The 25,307-nt window shown below is 40.6% G+C and overlaps 1 protein-coding gene across 3 annotated transcripts in view; it reads right to left on the bottom strand.

Moving 5' to 3' along the window:
- KLHL29 (kelch like family member 29) overlaps positions 1-25,307 on the bottom strand; it is a 544,314-nt gene that overhangs the window by 460,522 nt on the left and 58,485 nt on the right. For all 3 annotated transcript variants that reach the window (XM_039532518.1, XM_039532519.1, XM_039532520.1), the window contains one exon: positions 2,281-2,382. In XM_039532518.1, coding sequence (XP_039388452.1) covers positions 2,281-2,382 — 102 coding nt within the window. The remainder of the gene's footprint in view (positions 1-2,280; positions 2,383-25,307) is intronic.

The following is a 25,307-nucleotide window of genomic DNA, read 5'->3' as shown; positions in this document are numbered from 1 at the left end:
TTCTATCTTGAGCACTCTAATAATGTGCATATACACACGGTCTCCCAACCGATACGTGCATGTGAGATCAGGCCCTTAATTTGTAAAACACACATTAAGAAGCTGCAAGCCAATTGTTTAAGGATGGTGCAAGTCTCAGAAATGTAATGTGTTTGCATAGGTGTGTGCATGTATTATAGGCAGGTCCAGTATTAACAATGCTCCCTGTAATAAGACCCTGTTTTTAGTTACTTAAAATATTGCCAAACTTTAAGAGATTGGGCTGAAATTTTCCACACTAGGTGTATGTCTGCCTCAGGAAAATATTGGCCAAAAGAGTTCATCCATTTCCAAGACTGAGACCAGGGAAAAATAGGTTGTTTTGTCTATGTTAAATCCCAGTGACCTTTTGAGACGCGCTAGTGCCCCCGTGCTTTGGAGCAGGGGATTGAAATTTGGCAGAGGAGTGAGCATGCTCCAGCCGGAGGTGCAGAGGGATGAGGAGAACTTTCCCTGTAATTGCAATTCCTGCAGCAGCAGTGCCAGGTCAGGATCAGGGCACCAGAACTAAGAGCAGGAAGCCTCTCTCTCTTATTCCCTCAGTAACCCCCTGCTGACATCCAGGCAGCATAGAAGAGGAAGCTGCCTAATTCAAATGCAAAGGGGACAGGAGCCAGACCTGGGTAGGAGCACAGGACAAGGACCCAGGGTGGGGAGGGGACTGGTAGGTGGCAGGGAGAGACTGGGAAAAGAGACTGTGAGAAGGAGCCAGGGTGAGGACACAAACTGGATGAGGAACCATGAGAGGGAGACAGAGCCATTGAGGAACGTAGAATATGGGCATAAGAGTGATTGGAAACTTGGGCTGAGGGGGAAGAGAGAGATCAGACGAGGAATGGGGTGTGACTAGGAACTAGGAGGGGCTAGACAAGAAAACTGGGGACAAGGATCAGAGGTGGAGGGAACTGGAAACAGCTGGACAAGAAGACTGAGTCTGGGAGGGGAGACAGAAAGTCTGGGATTGGGCTAAGAAACCTGAGGAGTGGAGACAGGTACAGGTCAGGGGTTCTCAAGCTTTTTCTTTCTGAGCCCCCCTCGCCCCCCTATAAAAGCTCCACATCCCACCTGTGCCACAACAACTGTTTTTCTGCATATAAAAGCCAGGGCCAGCATTAGGGGGTAGCAAGCAGGGTAACTGCCTGGGGCCCCACACCACACAGGGCCCAGGGAACCTAAGTTGCTCAGGCTTTAGCTTCAGCCCCAGGTGGCAGGGCTTGGGGTGGCAGAGCTTCAGCTTTCTACCCTGGACCCCAGTGAGTCTCTGCTTGGTGGACCCCCTCAAATCTGCTCACAGCCCCCCCAGGCGGCCTCAGACCACTGGTTGAGAACTGCTGGTCTAGGTAAAGAGAATAGCACTGGAAGAAGGAGATGGGTGGGAAAGAGACATGACTAGGCAGGGTCTGGTTAGGGGCAAAGGGGTCACACTCCGGGGAAACAGGCAGCAGAGGGTGTCCAACAGAGCACCCCCACCTTGGATTGGAACCCAAGCTTCCAGAGTCCCATCTTTCCTCTGCTGTCGGCAGGTATTTGTAAAACCCTTTGGCAAATCTCATCTCCCGCTAGTGCTTGTCCACATAGAAGATTATAACTGATTACTGCTATTATTTACTTCTTTAGCTCAAGTAGCAGAGGTCTGTGCAGTGGATCTAAAGCTTCCAGCCGTGCTGATGACCCACGTGGGATGCCACATGATGGAATTTCTATTTTTTTAGTCTGTTTTGTTTAAAAACTTAGGCAATCTTAATTCTGGTGTTTCTTCACTTTTGAGTACTTACCTTTGCAGCCTTAATAATGTTTGTTTAACATATTTGTGTGTAATATATAATAAAGTGTATGCATGCACATATATAAATTAAGACATAGAATTTGTCCACCCAGTTTATAGCGTCTTATTGTAAAGGTTACATAATGTAGCGCCTGATTCTGAAGTCTTAGTACCAACACTGTACTCACTTCTCTGAGTCATCCCACTGAATTGAAATATGACTCCTCATGGTAGCGTTTGCAGAATCAGTTTTTACCCTATTTCCCCACTTCTTATATTGTAACGCAGCAATTCAGTTGCATCTGCCCAGATACAGATTTACTGCAGTCATTGAAAGATAAAACAGGGCCCAAATTGTATTTGTTAGGTGACAAGAGGTCATGAAGGAGAAAGCTGAAAAGATTTTGTAGGTGGACTTGCTATCATGAAAACAAACTGTTTTCTAGGTTATAAAAAATAAGTAATTGTACTCTTACCTTGTGGTTTCCAGAATCTGTGTCAAATTCAATCTCTGGCAATACAGTAAGTAAACTGCAGGACAGCAAACTCTTGCATTTAGCAGGAGATTTCTGGGAAACCTAGAAAGAGTTGAAGAAAAAAAAGGCTATTTTCTATCTGAAGATGAAGTAATCTATATTTAATAAGAAGAGCCTTTCAATGAGCACAGCACAAGTGAAAAATAGCTCCACAATCGGAGAAGTTAAATGTCACCATGATCGGCACGAAGAACTTTAATCTCCCAGAGGTGACAAAAATCTCCATGAGAGCCAGGTTCCTGGTGGATTATTAGGGTTTAACAGAGAATGGCCAATACCCAAGGTAACATGGTGCTAACCCTCTTATCAAGATAGAAAAAAAACAGGGGGGGGGGTGGAAATCTTCTCTTTAATAAACTGCTACAAAAAAGAGAGCACACAAGCACATGCACAAGACAAAGTAGACCAAGACAATTTAAAAGCTATACGACATTATAGAAACAAGTTTTTTTTGTTAGCAAAGAGCATACTTATGCAGTAAAAATAATCCCAGAAGATCAATTTCAAATAAATATATATATAGTTTTAATGCCCAATGTAAAGTCACTATTCATAATAACAATGCAGTTTTATGCCTATGTTCCCCCTTTCAGATGTAATAGATGTGAAAGTATTCCTCATGACAGGAAGTGACATGTATCCCTGCAAGAATAAACTGCTGCCATTATCTGGGAATCAATACAATTATTTTAACTGAATATAACACTGCCTATTGATTTCACATTTTTACTTTGAGTTTTGGGCTGTATGGGGAAATTTTTTACAGTGACAAGAGATCCTTGGACAGGTAAATAAATGAGTTACTATAAATTAATTCCCAATTTACAGCTAGCTTTCCTTGAACAATGCAATCAGTGGTTCTTTCCTCCAGATATCTCAAGTTAAGCGTTCTCTCCCCCTACCCTCTTTGTACTGACAGATACACATGACTTACATTTTAGATACGTTCTGAACCAGCACAAAACAATTCAGGGGCTCTACCTAAAAGCTGCACCACAGTCACCATGCTCGATCTCGTGAGATGTGAGCACTCATGGCCCCCTCACTGAGTATTACCATCAATTATTTTTACTCTGGCACCACCTAGAAGTCTCAAACACAATCTGTGCAAACACACGTTAAGAGACAGTCTCTGCCCTGAGGTGTTTACAATCCAAATAGATATGCCACAGGGTGGGAAGGGAAACAGAAACACAAAACAGGTGAAGTGACTTACCCGGGGTCACATGGCAGGTAAATGTAGAGCATTTACGCCTCCCCACTCTTATGCCTTATCCACAGGGCCAGGCTATATCTCCTTTAATGGAGTTTAATGAGAATGGCACAAATTCTGAGTACAATAGCTATAAGAGAAGTATGTCGCTACATGCGGTTTTAAGCAAGAGATGATCAATTCTAAGGACTCATAGAGCCTCTCCCCCTCCCACCCCCAACGGCATGATGTGCCATTAGAGAGAACAGCAGTAACAAAAGCAAAATGTTGGGAGAGGTTGTTGTATTAGTTTAGCATGCAGAGACTCCATACAGAATCAGAACCCCATTGTCCTAAGCACTATTCAAATACCCAAACAGCAAAGGTCCCAATCTGCAACTGGCTCCATGCGGGTGGACTAGGTTCACACCCATATGGAGCCAAATTGACTTCTGTGGTGCTCTAAGTACAGCTAGATGCAGCATTGTTCCTTAATGCAGACGGAGATTAGAAAATATAAATGTAGATGGAAAAATGGCAGGGACAGCTAGACAGAGGCGGTCTGAAGGGGGGAGGGGGAGCTGTAATCCTCAACCATGAAAATGGTTTATAAAGGAGAGCTTATGCCCAAATCCTTGCTTGATCACCACTTCCACCACCCGCTGTCCCAAAGAGCAGGCAAAATTGTTATATGGGCAACACAAAAACAGGATTAGAGGGTGTGTTTAAACTTGCTGCTATTTACATACCTAGCAGCAAAAAAATCCCGAAAAAGGACTTCTAAAAGATTTATTTTTTTTAATCTTATCAAACTTAGTTGTGATTCAACAGCAGATTGCATTAAGGAAAAAAAAAAGGAAAAACTGCAGATTCAGCATAAAATTCTAAGCCATTAGAACAAAATGCATGTCCTGTATGAGTCAAATTAGAGAGGAGAGGATTTTTTAAACTCCCTATCCCATAGTTATCACTTCCTTTTTAATGTGTTATTTTTTCAGACATCAACTACCTTGTGAACATAAGATACCAGATAGATGTGCCACTGTTTGGCACTGCAGAAAATGAGCATCTTTGTATGTCAGAGACTGGAGTGTAGCTTAGCATTCAAATACCCAATTACTTTGAGTGTTGTAGGCTGATATCATCTCCATCTTTTGGAGCAAACAGACCTCAGTACGTAAGTCAATGGTGAGATAGAAAGTGATTTTAAAGATGCTCAACACTGGATAATGTACACTGAAGACAAAAATGAATCCCCCCCCAATGCATTCCATAGCTTTAAAAAAATGTCATGGCCCAGAATTATGACTGACTGTACCATTTGTATTCCGGCATGGATAATCATTTCTTAAGAAGGGAGCCTACCTCAGTAATATTCACGGGGAGTTCACAAGAGCTTGGCAAACATTTCTGACAAAACAAAAATAAACTCAAACAGAAGGATTGCTCATAAAATGCTATATCAACAATTCTTTTGACAGGCATCTGGATTATGCTGCCTCTTAAATGGGAAAAACAAAGATGTCACTTCTAAGTTTAAATGGAAACAGTGAAATATGCTATTAAAATATCAGATCATAAACAAAGCTATTTTACACAGACTCAAACGCCATGAGTAAGTATTACAACAAAGCTCGCCAGGATCCTTTGCAAGCAAAGCACTTACTGGGAAAGGGGGTTGGGGGGGAGGCATTTTGCTAGAAGTTGTCTAATATTGATTGTGTGCACAAGGACCACAGATTATTTCTGGGTGCCCAGCTCTATAGGAAAAGAAGACTGGCCATTTCACAATGGAATAGTGGTCAATCTAATCTGGTATCTTGCCTGAAGGGGTCTACACTTGATGCTTTAAATCATTGGTTCTCAAACGTTAACAACCTACCAACCCCTTTCACGAAAATATCAAATCTGAAAAAACTCTCCTAAAAATGAGTATTTCCAGGGATTTTCTCACTTACCTGAGCATAAATTATAGAAGCAGTGATACTGGAAATAATGTGAGGTTTTTATGACACACTTATTACACACTATATTATAACATTATTATTTATCATTACCTTATTGATTTTATTACATTATGAAAACGGCAACACTCTTCCAAAATTTCACTTTTGTAGCTCATATCACTTTGATTAAGCTTCCTCCATATTTCATCAAGGCATACCAGACGTGAAACAGCATGAAGGTATTTAAGAAGCCAACTCAAATAAAGAATTCCTCTCACAAGCATTCGGGTCTTGTGCAGTTCAGGCAAACAACGCACGACTACAACAAAGCTTAAACTTGTTCTTCATAATAATTTTTAAAACAACACTAGCAGCCTATTTAATTTTAGAAACAGCAAAAAATATCCACCTCCCTTTCCATTTCTCATAAGGAGTCTTGAAGTTTAAATCTCCTGCGTGTGATGGATGTACTTGCTTTGATCTGCATAGCTCTTGGAAGTCTGGATCCTTTGGAGAAAGATAAAGTCTCAGGTCTGGTTCAGCACTGAATCTGCTTCTGTATTTGGTATTCAGATGTGCATACGAGGAAAATACTTTCTCGCATAAGTATGTTATTGAAAATGGTAACAAAACTATAGTAGCTTTTTCTGCCAGCAGGGGGTACTCGTTTCTTAAACTCAGCCAAAAGTTGATCAATGACAGACTTCTGAAACTCCTTTTTAGTTTGTAATCTCAGGAGATCTCAATCAATTTCTCTTTTTCCTCAGTGCTCAGTATCTGCGTTGAGAAAGTGGTATCATCAAAGGGGTTGAGAATCCAGTCACTATTGCCTGACATAGCTGGAAAGTATTGTCGGAACATTGTGCAAAGTCCTTTTAGGTGTGCAGTTATATTGGTTTTAGTGTACTGATCCAACTGAAGTTTATTTATTGCCAGGAAGTTATAGTCACAGGGCTTGGGCTGCCGGCTCCCGCACCTGGGGTCCATAGGGACGGATCTGTCTGCCATTACAGAATTTTTTCTGAGAACCCCCTGATATATTTTGCAAACCCCCAAGGGTTCACAAACCCCAGTTTGGGAACTACTGCTTTAAATGAAAGTTAAAATTCTAATATGCCATTTGTTCAGTGCTGCACATGGAGATGAAGCCTGAGGTTAGACCTCATAGGAGGCTGCCCCCAAAGCATGAGATGTGATTACCTTCTCTTACCTTGGACCACTCCAGACGATTGTAAATGGTCATTACATTATCCAGACAATGTTTACCTCTAGCAGCTAATGCATATAGATGACTGTCATGATGCAAAGGAGAAGTTCTTGTTGTTCTAAATTATCTAAGATGTTCCCAAAATTTTTTGAGTGAAACTGATGTTGCAATATGTGGAGCTCAAAGACAGGATATTCAGATGCAAAAAAAATAGACACTAGAAAGTCTATTTCTATGAACAGGCAGTGTTTTGAGCAAAATCGTTCACCTCTGCAATAAAGTTTCTTTGAAGTTGGACACATGCAGCTTGCTACACTAGCTGGATGTCCTTAAAAATTCACAGCAAACTTTTCATGCTTCATTATGATCTGTTGGCTTTCTTGAGGATTTGGTGAGCGTCTCGGAGACACACAGTACATTGAGAGCTCTCTCATCTCTTAACTGAAGCTGTATCTTAACCAAAATTGACCTTCTCACCAAAATGGCTGTTAGACATTGGAATTACAGCTGTCACCAACAAGAACAAAGAACCCTTTGCTCAACTTTCAGCCTCTGTCTCTTGAGATGTTAAAAGTTTTACTGGTATTCCAAAGTCTATCAAGATAGAAAATATCTAAAATGTCCATTGTAAATAAAACAATGTTTGTTTTTGCCCTTGAGAAACTTTTTTTCAGGCCTTCTCCATAAGCAAGCAAAACTGGCACAAACCCATTTGTTCCCCCAAGCTCTGGCCTGTGCCGAGTCAGACAATTAAGGGTCATGTGAGGAGGTAGCCAGGCCATGAATTCTGTAAGATGGGCTGTGTGTTCACATGGATACAGAGACTTGAAGGGAGAAAGAAGGCTTTGCAGCATTAGAGCCAGGATGATAGCACACTATGAAACCCTATCCTACGAAGGAAGACGGTAGAGAAACCCTGCACCACAGGCAGGAAGATTTTGATCACAGAGCTACAAGGATCCATGTTGGGTTCAGCAAAGAGCCAAAGGGCAGCAGAAACTAGGAAGAAACCTGCTTGGCCTGCTGCTGCAAAACGGGAAGGAAGTGTGCATTAAACAGGACTTGGGAAGAACGGCTTGTGCCTAGAAAAGCTAAACTGATTATTTTATTTTACAGCTTAATATGCCAGACCCCAAGAGAGGGAACATTATTTTGAAATGCCTGAGTGAGTGCCAATTAGTTTGAAGGGAACACGAGGTGGGGTGACTGCGATGCCCCACTGTGGGGTGACCTGTGTTGGGCAGCACCCTGAAATAGGTGATTAAAAAGATTCCTGCAGAAAGGATTTCAAAACCTACAGGAGTAACTTCTATAAGATCCCTGTTACTTTCAGCCTATTACATTCTGGCTGAAGTAACAGGTATTTCTTCTTGTTCCTTAACTAGCTGAATTTCTCTTGTGTGTCCAGAAGTGTTGGCAAAAGTAATTTCAACTTATTTAAAGCAGAGGGATGTCAAGATGCATTGTGTGTGCTCTCACTCGACCACCTGGGGAGCTAAGGTTGGAGTGGGGGAAGACCCCTACTCTTATTTTGGCTGGGCCTTGAGCCTTAAGCGGAAAGTCTCACATGGTATCCCTTTTAGCCAGTCAGAGGCCAGGACTAGCTGTGGGCAGCAGCCTCATGCACTCATGGGAGCCCTAACCCCATCATGTTTTAAGAGAGCACCAGCACCCTGACTTGTCCTTGGGGGATGCCACCAGAGAGATATAACAGACTACCGGCTCTTCCTGCCTTAAAAAAACTCTTTGGGGGTGAAGAAGGAGAAGGAAGCTGATTATGTGTGGGAGGGGGGACGGGTACCTTAAAGTCAAGCAAGCAGATGGGAGTTCTGGATCCCATGACAATCTAAAATAGTTTGTTCACAGCAAGAATTTATTCTCTTGATGCAAACTGTTAGTTTGCATGAGTACTATAGATGTCATTCAACTGAGTTAAGGATGATATACCATGAAAATTGAGCTGCTCAATTTAAAATAATAAAAATGAAAAGTGACTTAGGCTATATAAACCCAGGGTCTGCGGCCTTTCCATGTGGTGCTGAGGAAGCACTACACATCTGTCTTTCACCACTATTATGTGGTCTTCACAATCAACTTATACTTTGTGGGCTTGTTCTGGTTTCACTAGATTTAAACTGAAGTCTAAATGAAAATAAACAACACATTAAAAAAAAAAAAGGCATGTGGCAAAAAACACAAGTAGAATTGGCCAAAAATCCAGACACGGGCAGCTGAGGGTGTTTAATACAAAGGAAAGAAAAACATGTTTTAAAAGATGAAGTATTGAAGAGCTGCTGCATCCTAGAGCAGGGTAACTGGAATCCTTGTGACCAAAGAGCTGTTTCAGCAACCAAAGTCTTCTAGCTACTTCCAGCACTTAAGATGGGTGGGATTTGAGACTTGTGGAGGAATGAACTGTGTGAAGCTGTGGAATGCATCCACACAACCAACATATCACACACACACACACACACACTTTTAAAATATATCTTTTAGAGGAGTTGCAGCAGTGGTGCCATAGATTTTTTCCCCCTGTTTTCCTGCACCACACTGGCCCAGCATCATAAAAACTCTCCCACCAACAGTCACTATAATTCATCATAGTCCAGATGTGCATGCATGGAATTGGGGGTAGAGGACAGGAGGCAGCCCTCTTCCAGAGCCTTCCCAGTCTCTCCTCAATGCACTCGGCAACAACCTAAGGATTGAACCCAGAAATGCCAACCAAATGGCTGGGGGTGTACCTACAAGGGTAATAATGCATGGTGGGTTAAATCACTCGCTTAAGCCATTGAGATAGCCTGCCAACCCTCAAACAGCCACCTTGACCCCTGCCACATTTATTGTGTTTTGCCAAAGTATAAAGCAAACTTGTGTTCTGTTATGTCATTTTTACCTCCGTTCTCACTCCTTTGATCTTATCTAGGGAGACACTAATAGGTAAGCAGTAGAACTAACACACTTCCCTTCACACACACACACACACACTCTCTCTCTCTCTCTCTCTCTCTCTCTCTCTCAAACCTCTCACCAAGATTAGCTGGATTTATACAGATACATGGAAGGGAGAAAGTCCTCTTAGGTCTACACTAATATTGATTTGTTAGTCAGGAATTTGTGTTAGACATTTTTTTTCAAAAGTGAGTTTAGACAATACAAGTTGGAAGGCCAAAGTTATATGCACTATAGACCCAGGCATGGTTCTGCATCCTGTCTGTAAAGATTTATTAGAAGCTTGTTATTCACTGAACTGATGTGTGTATGAGTTAAGACTAAGATGAACATGCTCCATCTTACCTAATGGAATGTCTCTCACACTGCTCAGCTAACATTAATCCCTGTCCATCATGCCACACACTCATCCCACTACAGGCGCAAGAGCCTTCTCCTCTGCATCTCCAGCTACTTGGGAACATTCTTCCTTTGTCACACACTCCATCTCATTTAAAGTCTCAGTTCAGAACTTCTCCTCACTCAATTTCTCTGTCCCTCTTTTGTAATTTAAAACCAGAAGCTCTCAAAACAGTGATCCATGGAGCATTTAATGGTGCAGGCTGGTCACATGAACAGTCACTCGCCAGCTCTGTTGGGTGTCCCAGACAGGGGACTTTTGCATGAAAGTGACTATACAAAAACAAACAAACAAAAAAGCCTGTTTCCACTGTATTGCACAGTGGGGCTGTTTCGTTTCACAGAGGGTTGCAGTATGAATCACTGAAGTGACACAGGCAAATAAAGGTGACAGGTCCATGATCCAAGGAGCTTACACTCAAAAGACAGACATAGCACAGCAAAAGATGGCAAAGGACGTGGGGGGGGGGTAAGAATTACAAAGAAAAGATGACATATGCTCATGGTTACACATGAATCATTTCACTTCTTCCTCTATTTGTATCAAGTCACGTGTGTGTCAGTAGGTTATTTGCTATATTTTGACCAAGGTGTTATTGCAATTCATATGGAAAGTTGCAGGGGAATTACTCCCCTCCCGCCAACAAAAGCAACTATTTATTATTTGTATTGTAGTAGCGCCTACAATTCCCCAACTAATATTGGGGCCAGATTGTGCTATGTACTGTACATACACATAGGAAGAGCCAGTATCTTTCCCACAGAGAATACAGTCTTTAAAAAAGTGATGGGGCGGGGCATGAAAGGAAGTATTATTAGAAATGGGGAACTGAGGTAGAAAGAGATTGAAGTGACTTGCCCATGCGCGCACACAAGGGGCCAGTGAGAATATTATCCAGGTATTTTGGGTCCGCAATCCAGTGCCTTAAATCACAAGAACCTCAGGATCTTTCCTCCCAATCTAAGTTTTAAAGCTATAGAATTAATCTTCATGATTATAGGCGTGACTTTATGCTGTACTAGTAGTGTGGCCATGAGTTATAAATGAGGATCCCTGATCAAGTGCACATCAGCCCAAATCATTTGCTAAAAAGTTATCCTCTTATGGGTTACATAAAGACATAATACATCTAAATTAACCTGTGTGCCACTGAAGCAGCCTTTCCAGCAATTTGGCCTACTTTATCTGCAAGTAGAGTCTCATACCCAATTTGAGCAAGGGAGCACACATTTTAAATCATGATGAGAGACTCCAATTTTCACTGGATGCAGTGTCAAATTTATTTGTAATGGGATCATCTATTATCTGTCAATACTGAGCAAACTAGGTGAGAAAATAATCGTTAGTAGTACATTAAATGGTCTATCTGGAATGCCCTGCCTGATGAAAATGAGCACAACGGTGATGGAGTTGTTGAAAATAAAGAGTTTGTTTATTTGTTGTTTAATGCAGCCCGCCTGAAGTTAATAATTACCTCACATGTGTGATCAGAAGTTTAGAAAACTAATTCTCTTCCTCCCTCACCCCATTTTAAAGACAGAAAATCTAATCCAGTTACTAGGGCACGTTTGTTATCATAGCTCTACTGGTGGCAAATGTGAGATCAAGACCAGAAAGAAGACAGATAAACACCTGAAGAGGAAGGCAGAGAAGGGTGATGCTCAATGTAATGACACATGTAAGAGGCATAGTCAGAGTACTGGATTGGGAGCCAAGAATTCCTGAGTTCTGATCCTGGCTTGTGGCTTCCAGGCAAGCATGCAGGTGCCCTCAGTGGGAGGCTCAGCAGGCTACAGACAAATAAATGACAGAGATGCCTCCAGGGGGAAGCTGAGAAGAAAGCGGTGCTTTTTTAAATTCACAAGTTAAATCCATTTGAATAAGGATCAGTGTTCCAGGCCAAGTGTAGGCTGAGGTTAGTCTCCAAAGTCACATAACTAGGCCTTCGCTTTCTTTAGACAAGCCTTGGCCAGCTGCTGCTATTCGCCCATTGGTCAGTCCATACACCGGCTCAGATGAACAAAATCCCATGAATTGGTTGTCTACAGGCCTTCCCCTATATCAAGGAAACTGGCATACTCTGTCCCACTCAGGAAGTAGCCAGACACTCTACTATGAACCTTCCCTACCACCGGGAAACCCCCAGATTAGCATCTGCCTGCAAACAAGCCAGCAGGCACAAATGGGGGACTACAAATGCAACCAGGGCATGGGTTCCTCCAGCATTCTGATGCCTAACCCAAATTACAGACCAAAACTCAGTCTTCTACTTCTAGCTGTAGTTCTCCGTCCGTGTGAAGATAGGTCCTTCTGAGCCTGGAAGGGTTGTATTCCACTTGTCAAGACAGCCAGCTTTCCAAAGCCTGTTTCCTCCCTTTTATCTCCTCCACTTGGAAGATTGTTTATTTTAAGCTGGATATTTCTCAGAGGTGTTGCAGAGAGGAACTAACTGCAGTCCTCTGTTTGAAGGCCAAATTATTAACACCTTCCTCACCTGACTCACTCTGGGGTTTGTATACCCCCATCACAACACTCCATCACTGTCTTCTTCAGTTTCTTCACTAACAATGCACAGAAAGCAAAAGAACTAGAGAAGGCTATGTGCTTCCATACCTAAGTAGGGTGTTGGGAAATATTCATGGCTTTTTTTTTTTGCACTAATGGTGGCCCAATCAAGTGTTTGATGGCACTTTGATTTGTGATAGATTATTGTCCCTTTTAATAGTTAAGCATGCAGAGTTTGGGTATTAGAAGAGAGTGGAAGATAATATAATGTTACTGAGAAAGTTTAAAATTTTAATTTTACTTTCCCTTCCCACTCCTTAAATGCTTTATGCACATGCACACGGAGTAAAATGCAAACAAACATAATCAAACTAAGGGTGTCTAAACCGGTCTAAAAAGTGAGCGGGAGAAGAATATACAAACAAAGGGTCATGCTAAAAATAAAAACACGTTAGGAAAAGATCAAGGCCAAGGAGAGAAGCACTGGAAAGGATGACATACCATAGGGGCAACCATAACACAGGCCCCATGGCTGCCAAAGGAAGAAAGGAAGGAGAGATTCACAAGGTGAGGGTGGCACCAGAGCACAAGTGGCCAGTGTTATGTTCTTTGCTTGATATTGGCCAATATAATGATGAAGCATTCAGCAGAAGCAAAGTGTATATTTTGCCTAACACATACGAAGACTGATAGATTTACAGAAGCATCCAACTTTATTTTGCAGGTTATCTTGAATGTGCTGGAAACAAACTCTTCATAAAGTTGTACATTGTTCAGTAACTTCACTAATTATAGACTTTGCACTCTGCTATTGTTCAAGATATTCCTTTCCTAGTACGACTCATTGTTTAAGAAATTGTGCATCCGTAATGGAAACTTTACACATAAGAGTTAAGTTCTCCTAGTAGCAAAGTGTCACTTCCACAGAACCTTTTTTCCTCTAGTAGGTAATATGCAAATTATCTGTGCTGACCTCTCCTTAATTTAGAATACCTCTGTCATAAACCAATTATCAACATTTGACACAAGCAGCACTTGCAAGTTCGAAAAGCAATTAAAATTTAGGAGCTGTCTCTCACAATAAAAAACCACTCACAGAAGTAGCATTACAGGAAAGTTGCTCCGCGCAACCCATCATTCTAATTCCGCCTCTATCAATCAAGCCAGGCCTCGCTGAATAGCAGGGCTCAGGCAGACAAACAGCAATGTTTATGAGGTGCAGCTGGTGGTACTTACCGTTAACAGCAAAAGCAGCATCAGTTAAATTAACATTCTTCATTCTTTCATTGCTCATTATGATTTGACAGACATACCCGCAGTCCACATAAATGACTGAGAGTGAGAATGCTGTCTAACATCCTGCCATGAAACAAGACCACCTAATGGGAGCAACCACTGTAATTAAAACTCTGGAAACTGAGAATAAAACTAGTTAAAGGAGACAGTGCTGGGGATTATGACCTACTCTGAGTTTTATTAAAGGAATCACAAGAGTCTATACTTCTTCTTAGGCCAAAATAAAAACAAATAATCTACTATTTTTGATATTTATCCAATAAAGGACTCGAGTATCACCTTGATCCAAGACTCATTTGTGTTGTTGCAGGTTTGGAAGTGCAGTGGGGATGACAGAGATTACTTAAGTATTAACTAATCAGTTTCCCCAGGAGAACACTTTCCCTAAATCCTATTTGCTCAACTTCACACCATTTTCTTTGATGGCGAATTCTACTTAAACAGGTTCTACTTAAAAAATTACAGCAACATTTAATCTCTTGGATCAGGAAAAGTTAATTTAGTCAACTCAAGGTCGTATTTTCTAAGTCTCAAAACCTGAGGTTTCAGAGGTAAACCTACTATGAAAAAGGTGCTTAAAAATCTGATTCAGAATTGTCACAGTAACTGCATCTATTCAGGGACTGGGAGTCAAGTGTATTAAGGAGGAATTTACCTTGGCAGCAAAAAACCCTCAAATATACCTATATCTGCATGACACCTAAAGAGGACAAATAAAATTCTATGGGAATGTTTTTGTACACCTAGTTATTCTGAAGGTATTTATTCTGCCTGATCATGCACTTTACAGCTTCTGTAGAATTAGAAGAAATAATTTTCCTTAAGCCATTTTATGATCTGATGGTTATTGTGGACTTGGATTTTCAGTTAGTGAAGATGGTTAATTAGCACAACATTTCTTTTACAATAAATGTAGAACTCACACTTACATAGAATGCTTTGTTGTTCTTCCTCTATGGACTTCTGAGCCTCAAGACTCCTTCATTTCTCCACCCTGAAGACTCCACGTCTTCTTGACAAGGAGGACTGAGCAAAACTCCCTTCGGAGCCAGTTAGTGCTAATCCTGACTTGTCCAGAAGTATCACTGCAAAGCTTTGAAAAGACTCTTCTTCCCCCAGGAGTAAAGTGTAGTAACTCCACAGCACTCCCAGCTGAGGACCTGAAGGACCTAATTAGAATCTTGCACTCTGATCTCCAGAGGGATAGCATGTTATGAATCTACTAGACCCCAGCTGGCTTGCACAGTGCAAGATATGCAAGTTGGAAGTTAGTAGTGGTTTGGAGGGATAAGGAAATCTAGATTTCAACACCCTCCTCAACACTTTTTTTTTTTTTTAACAGTTGCAAACTGAGGCCCCAGTTCAGCAAGCATGTAAACATTAATTTAAGTTCCACTAAATTCAATTAGACTTAAACATGTTTTAAGTGCTTTGCTGAATTGGGATCTGACTTGTTGGTTATATGATGAAAGGGCTAAGCCCAGAGAGAACTGTAATACAGAGACACAGTGGAAGAAAGAATTTGGAAAACGATATTCAGGTTTGCAGCATTTAGTTTGCTATGATGTAAATCCATTATTTAATATATGCAGTTGTATTAAAAAAAGGTAGCACTCATCATAGGAATGTAAACTTTCTACCTCTTCACTTTAAACTCCATGGAAAATCTCAAATGAGGATGTATACACCCATTAGAATATTGCAGACCCAATTGCTCTGCAGGTGATGTACTGAAAGTTTGTTTATATTTTATCATTATTTATTCAAGATGACACATCAAGTCAATTCTGTTAGAGTTAATATTGTAAAGGCTTTGAGATTAAAATAAGTCACTAATACTGTTTACATTCAGTATTAGGAAAAAAACACCTTTCTTTACTTCTTATTTACTCATCTTGTTGTGTGTAGTCTCATAGGGTATATCTACACTGCAGAATAAACAGAAAAAAACCTGCGGAAGCAAGCATCAGAGCCCGGGTTCTCACTACGGGGCTCAAAACCACAGTTTAGACTTTCACGGTTGGGCTGGAGCTCAGGCTGAGACTCATCTTCTTCCCCAGGTTTCAGAACTTGAGGTCCAGCCCAAATGGGAAGATGTCCAGTGCTATATTTCGCCCTGTAGCAGGAGCCCCGCCAGCCTAAGTCAGTTGATCCAGGTTCTGAGACTCGCTGTGCTTTTTTCCTTTTCCCCCCTCAGCATAGACATGCCCCCGGAACCTAATCTGAAGCTCATAATGGGCCTTGGATCAGGCCTATGGGATTGTTTTATTTAATAATAATAATACTCAGCTTTTACACTGCATTTTTCATTATTAGATCACAAAAGCACTTCACAATCTTTAATGTACTTATGCTATTATCACCATTTTACAGACTGGAACCTGAGGAAGAAAGAGGCTAAGTGACTTGCCCCAGGTCACACAGGAAGTCTGTAACAGAGCAGGGAATTGAATTTAAGATACTTTTTCCTCTCAAGAAAGTAGATTAGTGGGGGGAGCATCATTTTAGTTTCTACTGTATGAATAACTGCACCATTGATTTAAACCATTTCAACCCTAGCCAAGTAGCTAACTGAACATGCCCCGGTGAACTTTATAAAAATATATTCTTAAATAAAATTTCCTTAATAACAGAGTTTGCATGAGGCAAAGTATTTGCTACCTCACCCAGCACTGAAACGTCTATCGTCTGTTCATTTCTTATAGTAATAAATAATTATGCTTTTTTGTTCAACTTAGATTGGGTCTTCTACAGCTCTATATTTAAGACTATTTAAGGCTTAAAGCGCTCTCAAAAGTACAAGCCTAACCTAACCAGTATCTCATAGAGCAGAAATGCCAGTCGTCCAAATACACAATATGAACTGGCTACTTTAAATGAGTTGATGAGACCCAGGAGACAAACCTACACTTTTCCACAGCTTTGCAACTAGTAAAGGAGGAAATGTAGCATCTTAATGGTAGCACCCATCACCTCTTCAGAGATGATAAAAGGATGCCTAAGTTTAACCCACTTCAAAAAGGGAACAAGAAAACCCCAACCCCCTCACACTGTAACAAGAAGCAACAGGAAAAGCACTGGAGAATTCTTTTCTTTCCTCAAGAGTATATTTATACAACATTGCTTAATATAGTCTCAGGGAAAAACCTCAGGCCACGTCTACACCTCTATACCACTGCCAGCTGCATCTAGTGAATGTGTAGCTGCATGCTGCAGTGAAAAGCACACCACGTCCACACCATGGTGCGTAGTTACACATGCCAGTGAAAGGCTCTGGCAAAGGAGAGGCAGCGGGGAAAAGGCCAAGCCTTTCTCTGCTGCTTCCCCTGGCCGCAGCCTTTCCTCTCTGCTGAAGCCTTTCCCTGTGGTGGTGTAGACATGGTGGCAACAGCTTGGCAAACAGATGGTCATGTTGGGAATGTACTCAAATACATACCCACACCATTTAGGCATGTCTTTACTGTATTCGCCTAAGCATGCCTCCCAGTCTATACTGCTAGTTATACCCTTGCTAGGGGAGCTACATGGGTATGTACTCTACACACTACCGAAAGACGAGTGCAGTGTAGATGCACCCTCTGATGCATATGTGTACACGGTTTGGGTTTTGTTTTGGGAGGGTTTTTTTTTTTGGTCTAGCTACATGATACATTAAACTATAAGGAGACCCTAGGAATAGCATTTGTGTGCCAGTTAGAACACAATTGCAAAGTAATAATAAGAAATGACTCTATGTACACAAGTATACAGGCATTCCATGGGAGACAGAAACCCTGGAACATAATACCACCAAGAGACCTAGAGGAGTTAGTGGATAGTCAATTAGAGATCAGCATACAACACTATATGGCTGCAAGCCAATGTGATTTAGGATTTCAGATGCGGAGACATTTCATCACTGTGCTATGAAGGGACAGTCCACTATTGTATACACTGGCAGCACTTGTTTTTCCCTCCAAAAAAGTTAGAGAAGAAGTAGAGAAAAACAACATAAATGATTAAGGGGATGAATTGATTTATCATTACAACTTTTTTTAAAAGTAGATACGTATAGCTTGGCTAAGGAGCAGAGAGTTAGCTGACTGTGTAATACTAAGAAAGCAGAGAAATTATTTAACATTTAAAAGCAGTAAAGTCCAAGGAATATCTTTCCTGTGGATTGCACCTTGATAGAGTAGGAATGCTTGTGTGCAGCACTGATCCTGAAAGCTATGTTGGTGGGAGTTTTCAATTCTGATAGGGCCACCCAAGCCAGACAGGTCAAAGGGTAGGGACCAGATGCAAAACAATCAACTGGTCCTCCAGTTTTGGGATTGAGCGATAAGCCAACAACCTATCTTTGCAAAAAATAATAATAATACAAAATTATAATAATAGAGGAAGGCTGCCATTCTGGCAAACAGCATGGCAAAGTAATGGACTCTGACTTGGTAAAAGCGATGAGTCTTGGTGAAAGTGATCAGGAAGACCAAAAGTTCTCTACTAAAGGCAAAACAAACTATGCAAGTAGGTTTCTGGAAAATTAGAACAATGGCTGCAACAAGAAAAAACACATAGGTGATAAAAGAAATGGACAAATATAATTAATGGTCCCTTCTGACCTTAAAGTCTATGAGTCTATGAGACCAAGTAAGTAAGATATCTTTTATTGGACCAACTTGTGTTGGTGGAAGGGACAAGCTTTCAAGCTTCCCAGAGCTCTTCCTCAGGTCTGGAGAAGGTAACTAGAGCATCCAAGCTAAAATCAAGATGGGACAAATTATTAAGCATAAGAGGTTCACACAGGGTACGTGAAACCACTTAAAATGAAAAAGGAAATGAATGCCTCTGCCACTGTAGGACAAAGAAGGTTTAGTAGGCAGCAGGGTATGTTACAAGTTGTTGTAATGAGCCATAAAACTAGTGCCTCTGTAAAGACCATGGTTTCCAGTATCCAGCAGAGTTATGAATTTCAGTTCCCAAGCTTGTCTTTTAAAGATGTTGCACAGGTTTCCTTTGAGGATGAGGACTGAAAAGTGTTCGCCTGTGGGTGATAGAGTGTTTTTGTCTTTTATCATTTTTCTGTGTGAGTTCATTCGAAAGAGTAGCACCAGTCTGGTTTCAACCACATAGTTGTTTTGGGGGCATCGTGATGTACCTCCTCCAGTGCATCAATGTTGTGATAGGAATGTGTAGGATCTAGGGATCTTGAAAGGTGTGTTATGGGATTAATTAATCATTATAGAAGTGAAACTATGTCTGGAGAGTTTGCATCTGTTGTTTCCACAGGCTCTGGTGCTGCTTTGAGTCGGCGTGTCCTGGCATGTGGTGAGGTTGTTCTGATCATGAGCTTGGAAATGTGGGGGGGTTGTTTGAGGAATTGGTTGTGAATCTGAATGTGGAAGGCAATTTGGGTGAAAGTGATCGTGAAATGATAGATTTCATGGTTCTAAGGAAAGGAAGGAGTGAGAGCAGCAGAATAAGAACAATGGATTTCCAAAATGCAGACTTTAACAAACTTAGAGAACTTGTAGGTAAGGTCCCATGGGAAGAAAACCTAAGGGATAAAGGAGCTCAGGAGAACTGCCAGTTTCTCAAGAAGACAATCTTCACATAGTCCATCAGTTCAAGAATGACATTTTCATGCTCTCTCTTTTTGTGGATTATGGAATGAGAGTGACTCTGAAGTCCAAAGCATGACACACCTGCTTGTGAGCAGATCAGGCAAACAAAGTTATTGGTGAGCATCTTGGTAGCTACAGTAGTGGTATGAAGATTTTCCCTTTCAGCTAATCAATTATTTCCATCCTCTTCAAATACTTGGAAAACTCTGAGTGTTGTGTCTCACCATGCTGATCTATTTGACACAGCCTTCTTGAGATCATCTGGTTTTATTGCACTAAAATGTATGCTTTTCTTGGTGCTGTCCTTGTAGCGATTTCTGGGCCAACTTTGATTCCAACATCCTTGTGCCAAGTCTCCACAGAAAATTTTTCTGGGGAGTTGATGTTCAGGCATCCTAATGATGTATCCAACCCAGCATAGTTGGGCTTTTATCAGCATGGCCTCAATGCTTTTGGAGAACCTCCACGTTGGTAATTTTGTCTTGCCAGCAGACCCCCATAATGGAACGCAAAGCCCACATATTTAAGGTCTCTAGCTGATTGATATGCCATTTGTATGGTGTCCAGGTCCCACAGCCATAGAGAAGAGATGTGAGCACAAAAGCATTGTAAAGTTTTTATTTTTGTTGACAGAGTTATGTTGTGGGATTTCAGGAGTTTGTTGCATAGCTTTCCTAGTGACTGAGAAGCTTTCTGTATCCTGTTCATGATCTCTTTGTCAAGAGATCAATCATTGGAGATGTTGCTGCCGAGATAGGTAAAATTGTCGACTTGCTTTAGTTGGATTCCACTAATGGATATGCTGAGGAATATGGCATGGAGTGGTGAAGGAGACAATATGAAAAGCACAACTGTAAACAATTCCGATGCACAAGAAACATAGGAAGAATAGTAAGACGCCAATATGGCTCCATGAGGAGCTCTTTAATGACCTGAAAATCAAAAAGGAATTCTATTAAAAAAAAAAAAAAAAAAAAAGGAAACAGAGACAAATTGCTAAGGATGAATACAAAAAGGACAGCATAAGCACATTGGGACAAAATCAGAAAAGCTAATGCACAAAATGAATTAAACCTAACAAGGGACAAAAAAGCAGTAGAGAAGAGGTTCTATAAATACATTAGGAGCAAGAGAAATACAAAGGAAAGTGTAGGTTCTCTGCTCAGCGAGGAAGGACAGCTAATAATGGATGACATCAAGAATGCTGAATTGTTTAATGCCTATTTTGCTTCGGTCTTCGCTAAAAAGGTAAATTGTGACGAGACACTTAACAATATAAACATTACTGATAAAGGGGAAGGAAAGTAAGCCAAAATAGGGAAAGAACAGGTTAAAGAAAGAATATTTAGGTAAGTTACATGTATTCAAGTCAAAGGACCTGATTAAATTCATCTTAGGGTACTTCAGGAACTAACTGAAGCAATCTCGGAACTATTAGCAATTATCTTTGAGAACACCTGGAGGATAGGTAAGAACCCAGAAGACCGGTGAAGGGCAAACATAGTGCCTATATTTAAAAAGGGGAACAAAGAGAACCCGGGGAATCACAGACCAGTCAGCCTAACTTTGATACCTGGAAAGAAAGTGGAACAAATTATTAAACAATCACTTTGTAAGCACCTAGAGGATAAGAGGACTATAAAGAATAGTCAGCATGAAATTGTTAAGAACAAAGCATGCCATATTTCCTTCTTTGCCTAGTGGATGGGGGGGAAGCAACTGATGTGATATATCTTGATTTTAGTAAGGCTTTTGATACAGCCCCACATGACATAAGCTAACTAGAGAAATGGGGTCTAGATGAAATTACTATAAGGTGGGTGCATAACTGGCTGAATGAACAACATGGCTACCCCCTCTGAAACCTGTCACCATACTCAAAGAGTATGCTGTCATTATTTGGGGAACAAATGTAGTGGGTTCCCACAGGGGTCAGTCCTGGGTCTAGTAGTATTCAATATTAATGATTTGTAAAATGGAATGGGGAGTATGTTTATAAAATTTGTGGATGACACCAAGCTAGGAGGAGTTGCAAGCACTTTGGAGGACAGGATGAGAATTCAAAACAATCTTGGAAAATTGGAGAATTGGTCTGAAATTAACAATTAAATAAAGACAAATGCAAAGTACTAGACTTAGGAAGAAAAAAAATCAAATGCAAAACTACAAAATGGGTAATAACTGGCTATGCAGTAGTACCACTGAAAAGGATCTGGGGGTGGTAGTGGATAACAAATTGAATATGAGTGAATAATTTGATGCAGTTGAAAAAAAGACCAATATCATTCTGGGGTGTGTTAACAGGAATGTTATATGTAAGACAGGTGGTAATTGTCCTTCTCTACTCAACACTGGCAAGGCCTCAGCAGGAGTACTGTATCTAGTTCTGGTCACCACATTTTAAGAAAGATGTGGGCAAACTGGATAGAGTCTAGAAGAGAGCAACAAAAATGATAAAAAGTTTAGAAACCCTGACCTACGAAGAAATGTTAAAAAACAAAACAAAACAGGGCATTGTTTAGTCTTGAGAAAAGAAGACTGAGGAGGGACCTGAATACAGTCTTCAAATACAGTAAGGGTTGTTACAAAGAAGGCAATTGTTTTCCATGTCCACTGAAGGTACGACAAGAAGTATTGGACTTAATCTGCAAGAAGGGACATTTAGAAAGTTTTTCCTAACATCTAACGTAAGTATGAGGATAGTTAAGCATTGGAATAGGCTTCCAAAGTAGCTTGTGCAATCCCAGTCACTGAAGGTTTTTAAAGAGTAGGCTAGACAAACACCTGTCAGGGATGGTCTAGGTATACTTGGTCCTGCATCAGTGCAAGGGACTGGACTAGATGACCTCTTAAGGTCTTTTCCAGCCCTATATTTCTATGATTCTGTGTTGATTTTGCTTTGGAAGAGAGGTCAGTGATATTCACTTTTCTTAATGTAACTTGTTTTATTTAAACTATATAAACTAGTCCTTGAGAAGAGGTGGTCAAACAACATGCAGGGCATTCTCTTCTTCCAGGAATCCTAACCCAACACCAATGTGCAACTCCCATGGAACAACTCTGTCCCAAGAACTGTTTCTAGTTAGAGAGATCAAGGTAGGGAGAAAACTATTATTACTGCTTGTAACCACTCTTCTAAAAATAAACTCCATATTAAAACTGACAATGCAGCATTTCTTCACGGACTGAAGAATGCTCAAACACTAAGAAAAAGGACTTTTAAAACTATGTGTGACAGCACCATCTGGTGACTCCACTGTAATAATCTAGTGCTATTTGTGAACATGGCACTTTATGAATTTACAAATATTAAGGAAGACTCAGTCATTGCCCCCAAAAGTTTGTGATTTAAGCTACATACTGAACACAAGAAAAAGGGGAGAAATTTTAAAAATCATTAAATTTGATAAGGTTTGGCACGTCTTGTTGGTTCCAGATGTATTGTTGCATTTGCCTTTTTTTAAAAAATATAGTTTTTACATAACTTTCATGTTTCTCTACATCAATATAAGCAAGAGAGAAAGAGTAGACAGCAGTGAATATGGTAAAACTCTGACTAAATGGAAGATCCATATGACCAGAAAAATTTAGGCCAAGTATCAGGAATGATTTCCTGCCAGTGAGCTCTATTATCCAGGACCATGAAATAGCCTTCCAAGGGAAGCAATAGATATCCCATGGTTTAGGGATATTTGAAACAAGACAGAGTGATATTGTGGGAGAAAGAAAAGCAATGTTAAATACAAACCTGCACTGGTATGCTTGATCTAATCTTGCCCTAGTGGTCTTTTCAACAGATAACTAGGATGCCAGACCTACATCTAAACACACATTTTTAGCAGAAAAATCCTAAACTGGAAACTAGGGCCTCAATCCCACAATGAGCTCTCTGTGACTGGTTCCCTGCACCCCTATGGAGCTCTACCGGGGCTCTGTTTGTGCAGCATTCATTGAAGGCTCTGGGCGCTGAAGTCTCAGTTCCCATTTCCTAGCTTCAACTATAAGACTGCGCTCCCTCCCAAATGATTCAGTATTGCAGTTCACAATTAATTCTTAAAAGGACAGACAATGCCTGGGTTGGGTTCTTTACTTGATAAAAATCATTGGCTATAAATAGATCAAAAGTTGATAAAACAGTTTATTTATGACAACAGAGGGACCCATTTTTACAATTTACACAAACTGGTCCAAGGATTTCCTTCTGAGCAGCTCACTAAATTTAGGCTCGAAAGCTAAAACTGAGCACATTTAATACATTTCAGATGCTGAATGCTGTCAGGATCTGAAGATAAGCAACTTCTGCCAGACAATTTAGATTTTATAATATTTGTTGGTTTTTCCAAAGCTGAAAGACTGTTGTTATTCTAAATCATTGCTTCACAGAATTTGGTTTGCATACATTTAGCACAGAGTGACATTTACAGTCCCATCACTGTACACCACTCGAACAGAAAGGTAAGCCACAACTGTGTATTGTTATACAATGACATAAATGCTCTATTTTCAAACAACCTTGTTTCTGCGGCAATCTTTTTCCTGATTAGACCATTTTCCATATGTGAAAAACAGTTAAATTTTGTTTCCGGGTTTCCCTCCCCGACTTGCATTACTGAAAACTTGTTTAAACCCATTCATCTTTCAGTCCCACAACAACTTGTTCTTCAGTGTTCCCAGTAAGTACAAAGAAATGCAAACAATCAGAGCCCTGTTTTTTGTTCTGCAAAACAGAATTCCAATCCAAGGCTTTTGGTTACAAAAAGTCAGCCCATCACCACATTACTTTAGTTGCATCTATGTGCTAAGGGGGGAGGGGGAAATTGGGATGAATTATTAAAACTGCCTCATATGCCTGCGGATCTAACAGCGTGCTTACACCATTGTAATCCTCGAGGGTATTAATGCAAAATTAAGAAAAAAAACTTTGATTATGCATCTGTGGTTTTTACACTACAAACAATCATCCCCCCAGAGGAAAATCTACTTTGTGACTCGCCTATCTTTGTTTATGGTTGTTACCTGCAACTGCTGCAAACAAATGGAAGAGCAGAACAATTACCTAACAGAGCCACTGTAGGAGACTGGGAGAAAATGCTGGGAAACTAGCTGGTACTTGGTGGACAAGGTTCACTTCAACTTAGCTTGCAGAGGTGAAGGGCTATTCTACGAGCAGTGCTTGGGAGACAGAATGGGAAGCTAAGACTCACACATAGGGGCCACAGAACCTTAACCTGATGAGTTTTTAACTTTCGGATGATGATTTATTTTACTTTTATTGGTATAAACACCGGCATCTGAAAAAAAGACCTTGCCGATTGAACCTGTTTCTGCAGTGTCATTCCACTGTCTTTCAGCGGCAATCTGTTTTTTAGCAATAAATACTCTGCACATATAGCGCTTTTTTGCACGTAAATCGCAGAACGTTACACCAGTGGTTCTTAACCTTTACTGCAGCCTGTACCCCTTTGGTTCTCAAACTATGTTCTCGCACCCCTTATCAAAAATCACTGAAGTAGGTCAGTTCTTTAAACCTAGATACATCATAACTATAGAATGAAAGAGATAGAATTATATATTTATTTTAATTTCACAGTAAAATTAAGAATACATGAAAAAATTACACGTTTGGTAGATCACCGTGTGTTAAATGTTAAAGACCCACACAGAGATCACTCTTAGGACAGACCACATACATTTTGAATTTGAATGATCTATGATGTTTGCTTTGCTTTGTTAGTTATTTTTCTTCCCCCTTCGTCAAATCATTAAAGTCAAGTCAAGAGCTCCCAGCGTTACCGACACCCTGCCACACAGAGGCCCACTGGTGCCAACCGACAAAGGCTTCACTGTTGTGTAACACAACTCCCAA

Source organism: Mauremys reevesii, linkage group 3 (assembly GCF_016161935.1).
Source record: "Mauremys reevesii isolate NIE-2019 linkage group 3, ASM1616193v1, whole genome shotgun sequence".
In the NCBI taxonomy this organism is placed as follows: domain Eukaryota; kingdom Metazoa; phylum Chordata; order Testudines; family Geoemydidae; genus Mauremys; species Mauremys reevesii.
Note: the sequence above shows the minus strand (reverse complement) of the source record. Positions and strands in the feature narration are given on the sequence as shown.